Source organism: Paramormyrops kingsleyae, chromosome 15 (genome assembly GCF_048594095.1).
Source record: "Paramormyrops kingsleyae isolate MSU_618 chromosome 15, PKINGS_0.4, whole genome shotgun sequence".
Taxonomy (NCBI): Eukaryota; Metazoa; Chordata; class Actinopteri; order Osteoglossiformes; family Mormyridae; genus Paramormyrops; species Paramormyrops kingsleyae.
The window spans coordinates 27596523-27601334 of record NC_132811.1 but is presented as its reverse complement, the minus strand read 5'-3'; the positions used below and the strand labels follow the sequence as shown (position 1 = coordinate 27601334).

Sequence of the window (4812 nt, the reverse complement as noted above, 5' to 3'; positions counted from 1 at the left end):
ACTCATTGTCATGTTCAAGAAACCAATTTGAAATGATTCGAGCTTTGTGACATGGTGCATTATCCTGCTGGAAGTAGCCATCAGAGGATGGGTACATGGTGGTCATAAAGGGATGGACATGGTCAGAAACAATGCTCAGGTAGGCCGTGGCATTTAAACGATGCCCAATTGGCACTAAGGGGCCTAAAGTGTGCCAAGAAAACATCCCCCACAGCATTATACCACCACCACCAGCCTGCACAGTAGTAACAAGGCATGATGGATCCATGTTCTCATTCTGTTTACGCCAAATTCTGACTCTACCATTTGAATGCAGAAATCGAGACTCATCAGACCAGGCAACATTTTTCCAGTCTTCAACTGTCCAATTTTGGTGAGCTCGTGCAAATTGTAGCCTCTTTTTCCTATTTGTAGTGGAGATGAGTGGTACCCAGTGGGGTCTTCTGCTGTTGTAGCCCATCCGCCTCAAGGTTGTGCGTGTTGTGGCTTCACAAATGCTTTCCTGCATACCTCGGTTGTAACGAGTGGTCATTTCAGTCAAAGTTGTTCTTCTATCAGCTTGAATCAGTCGGCCCATTCTCCTCTGACCTCTAGCATCAACAAGGCATTTTCGCCCACAGGACTGCCGCATACTGGATGTTTTTCCCTTTGCACACCATTCTTTGTAAATCCTAGAAATGGTTGTGCGTGAAAATCCCAGTAACTGAGCATATTGTGAAATACTCAGACCGGCCCGTCTGGCACCAACAACCATGCCACGCTCAAAATTGCTCAAATCACCTTTCTTTCCCATTCTGACATTCAGTTTGGAGTTCAGGAGATTGTCTTGACCATGACCACACCCCTAAATGCATTGAAGCAACTGCCATGTGATTGGATGATTAGATAATTGCATTAATGAGAAAATGAACAGGTGTTCCTAATAATCCTTTAGGTGAGTGTATATGCAGTGGTAGCTATACATATTTATTAGTGCTGTCAAAATTAGCGCGTTAACGCATGCGATTAATTTGAAATATTTAACGAGTTAAAAAAAAATTAACGCAATTAACGCGGTTGCAGTTTTTTTTATTTCCTGTTGTGGCCGATGTGTGTTCAACGTGCAAAGTGTCACGATTCAGCGTGCAGTGAGCGGGGAAGCAGGCAAGCGGAGCCGTTCTCACGGGTAAACAGGGGTTTAATATCAAAGACACGAACACGCAGGAACATCCACGGACATTACAATGACAGATCTGGGGAAGACTGACTCAGACGAGGACTAAATACAAAAGACAGGCTAGACCTAACGGGACATACGAGGTAACGAGGTGGGCGTGGCACACATCAGGAGCGGACGGAGCGGATCATGACACAAAGAAGTATGGATAAGACCAAGGAAGGACTTTTAGACGGAAAGTTTCAGTATAAAACTCTGCCGGATGGTTCTGTGGATAAAACAAAAGTAATCTGTACATTTTGCAAAGCCGAATTTAATTACCACAGAAGTAATTCGTCTTTGACATATCACTTAAAAGCAAAACACCCCACCGAAATAATCTCTACAGGGCCTCGCCAATGTAAATTGCAGGAGTGCGTTCGTGGTAAAATGACGAGATCTGTAAGTGATAAGGTAATGAATGCTTTGGTTATTTGGATAGCTAAAAACTGCAGACCCATTAACGTAGTAGATGACGATGGACTGCGGGACGTAATTAGAACTGCGTCGGGAGACACCTCATACAATATGCCGTCAAGAGGAACCATCATGTCAAAAATACACACTTTGTATGACGATGAGAAGGCACGGAGGATGAACACATTACAGCAAGCGACACACATCGCGCTCACAGGGGACCACTGGACTTCTGTGAGCAATGACAACTACTTAGGCATCACAGCGCACTTCGTTGATAAAGAATGGAAATTGCATTCATTCGCACTAACTGTGTCTAAAACTGAGGAACGACAGTACGCTGAGGCATGTGCGGATCATTTTCTCAATGTGGCAAGAGAATGGGAAATCGAGGACAAGTTAAGCACACTTGGCACTGACAGTGCTCGTAATATGGTTGCTACCGCGAGACTACTTCCATTTGAACACCTGCCCTGCACGGCCCACATTTTGCAACGAACTGTGACGGTTTCCATTCACGGCAGTGGATTTGAAAGTGTCCTAGCAAAATGTCGCAAGATTGTTGGGCACTTTAAGCATAGTCCATCCAACGCTCACGAACTAATGGAACAACAAGTTGCATGTGGACAGAAACAAGAATCTCTCGTTCAGGACGTTACAACAAGATGGAATTCTACCCTAGAAATGATCAAGCGAATTCAGCGAAACAAATCTCCACTGACCACTACCCTGGCTATGCAAAAGACCAATGTTGCCATGTTGACTGCACAGGAGCTCTCTAAACTGCAAAAGCTGGAGGAACTACTTGAATCTTGCAGGTAGGTTGATATTATTTTCTCTGTCTCTTGTCTGTTTTCACTATCCCCCAATCTGTGTGTGTGTGTCTGCTGTCAAGGCATGCTGCATAAAACAAAAATAAAAATAAGTTAAGATTAGTGTAAAACAATATTAAAAAGGTGAAGAAGAAATAAATATGGTGTTGAACAATGTAATGTAAATAAAATACAATAGTGTGTGTGTGTGTGAGAGAGAGAGTGTGTGTGTGAGAGAGAGTGTGTGTGTGTGTGTCTGTGTGAGTGTACATGTTACATACTGGCACAAAATTAGTTTCTTTGCAATTAATACCAACATATTGTGCTTTTCATTGCAGATATGTAACTGAACTGCTGGGAGGAGAGCAGTACATCTCCTGCTCAGTGGTATTGCCAGCCTTGTGCCACTTGTTCAAAATTATGGAGTCCACAGAGGATGATCCAGCCTATGTAGTTAAATTCAAAAATGATTTTACCTCAGACCTATCTAAAAGGAAGGACAGCACTAATCTCACATGGCTGAAGATCGCTACTGCAATTGATCCAAGGTTTAAAGACCTAAAGTGTCTTCCCAAAGATGAAAGGAATGAGGTGTGGGCTTCACTAAGCAAGCTGTTAATGGCAGAGAGTCCTGGAAAACAAGAGTCTAAAGAGACAACAGACCAACAGCCACCAAAGAAGAGAAGGACCTCCATCTTGCTGGTTTCTTCTGATTCAGAGTCAGATGAAGAGGAAGAGTCCATAGAACAGTGTCTTAACCGCTACAAAGCAGAGCCCAAAATGCACATGGAGGGTTGTCCACTACAGTGGTGGGGAAAGAGAGAAGCAACACATGCCAGGCTGGCACCAATAGCATGCAAGTATCTGTCAAGCCCTGCTACAACGGTGCCTTGTGAGAGACTCTTCTCACTCTCAGGTCACATCATTCAAAAGAAAAGGGCCACATTGTCCCCTGATAATGTCAACAAACTGGTCTGTCTCAGCAACTGGTTGAATGTAAAGGAGGACTAAGCAAAATTGTTTCTACTTTATAATTAATGTTCTCAACTCTCAGCAATACAACTTTACAATGAGTACAATTGTTTGTATTAATTCCTTTATTATTATTATTTTCCAATTTCCATATTTGCAATGCCTATATTTTGGATTTTTTTTTTGCAGTCCACTTAGAATCCAACATGGAAATCATTTTTGTTTTTTATTGGCATTGATTGTTTTGAAATTCAAATGACACAAATGGCACATACCTGTGCTTTTATTTCTGTAATAAATATGGCTTTCAAGCCAACAGTTAATTTGGAGGATATTGATGGTTTATTGCAGGTATGTTGTTTACATGAGAAAATCTGTGTTACAAGTTAAACAAAAATTCCAATAAACAATCATATTTGAATTTAAATAGTTTCATTGTCTTGAGTTTACATTAAGTATTTACATTTACATATCCAAAAAGTTTCAGTCTTTTAATTGTGATTAATCGCGATTAATTGCAAAAAATTGTGCGATTAATTAGTTATTTTTTTTTAATCGATTGACAGCACTAATATTTATTTATTCAGATTTATATAAGCATGTTCAAGTGAGAAGGGTAAAATAGGTCATGCTCTGTGAAACATGATTATAACGGTGGCACACAAAACTCTAAGGCTACATTCACACTGCAGGGCTTAATGCTCAATTCGGATTTCCTGCTCAGATCGGATTTTTTGTTTGCCTGTTCACATTACTCTCTTTAATGTGGGCAATATCAAATTTCAATGTAAATGGTTCACTATACTGAACTGGCCTGTGTGCGCACAAAACAACAAAGACGCAATGACATGCATGCGCAAAAACAAAGACGTCACTTTATTGATTCAAAAACTGCCCGGTTACGATATGAGCCTTCCAGTTTTGCCTGTACAGATTTATCTCCCCAAATACTTATTAAATCCAGCACCTCACTGACACTCCACTGCCAAACTTCTGTGCTCTCCTCCATGTTTGGCACTCTGACGGAGACGTATGGTGACTTCGGCCTGCGCAGAATTGTGACAAACATCGATCAAGAGTGACGTAAAAGTCACATGAATTCCGATTTCGCCTTTCATACTGAGTTTGCATTGCAAAAAATCAGACCTGTATCCGATTTATGACCACATACTGAAGTGGCCCAAATCGGAATTGAAAAAATCGGATTCCATGTGACTTGTGCTGTTCATATTGTCATGAAAAAATGCGACACATGAGCAAAAAATCGGTTTTGGGCCACATTTGTCCTGCAGTGCGAATGTAGCCTAAGGGTATACAAAAGCCAAACTTAAAAGAAACTTTCTTTTATGGTATTCGGTGAATCCATGGAAGGTACGGCAGGATAGCCGGGGAGGAGGTTGCGTGTCAAGTCGAGGG

General features: G+C 41.4%; 1 protein-coding gene across 1 annotated transcript; it reads left to right on the top strand.

The window, feature by feature from the left end:
* The first annotated feature begins 1360 nt into the window (after nt 1–1360).
* On the top strand, nt 1361–3435 carry LOC140578570 (E3 SUMO-protein ligase ZBED1-like). The gene is made up of 2 exons (XM_072700097.1): nt 1361–2430; nt 2763–3435. Exons 1-2 carry the CDS (start codon nt 1361–1363, stop codon nt 3433–3435), a joined length of 1743 nt encoding a protein of 580 aa, XP_072556198.1.
* The last annotated feature ends 1377 nt before the right edge of the window (nt 3436–4812 follow it).

Excerpts from the sequence above, each read along its gene's own strand:
- LOC140578570 (XM_072700097.1), top strand. The coding sequence starts at position 1,361 with ATGGATAAGACCAAGGAAGGACTTTTAGACGGAAAGTTTCAGTATAAA. Across the intron at positions 2,431-2,762 it reads GAACTACTTGAATCTTGCAG|ATATGTAACTGAACTGCTGG; the intron begins GTAGGTTGATAT and ends TTTTCATTGCAG.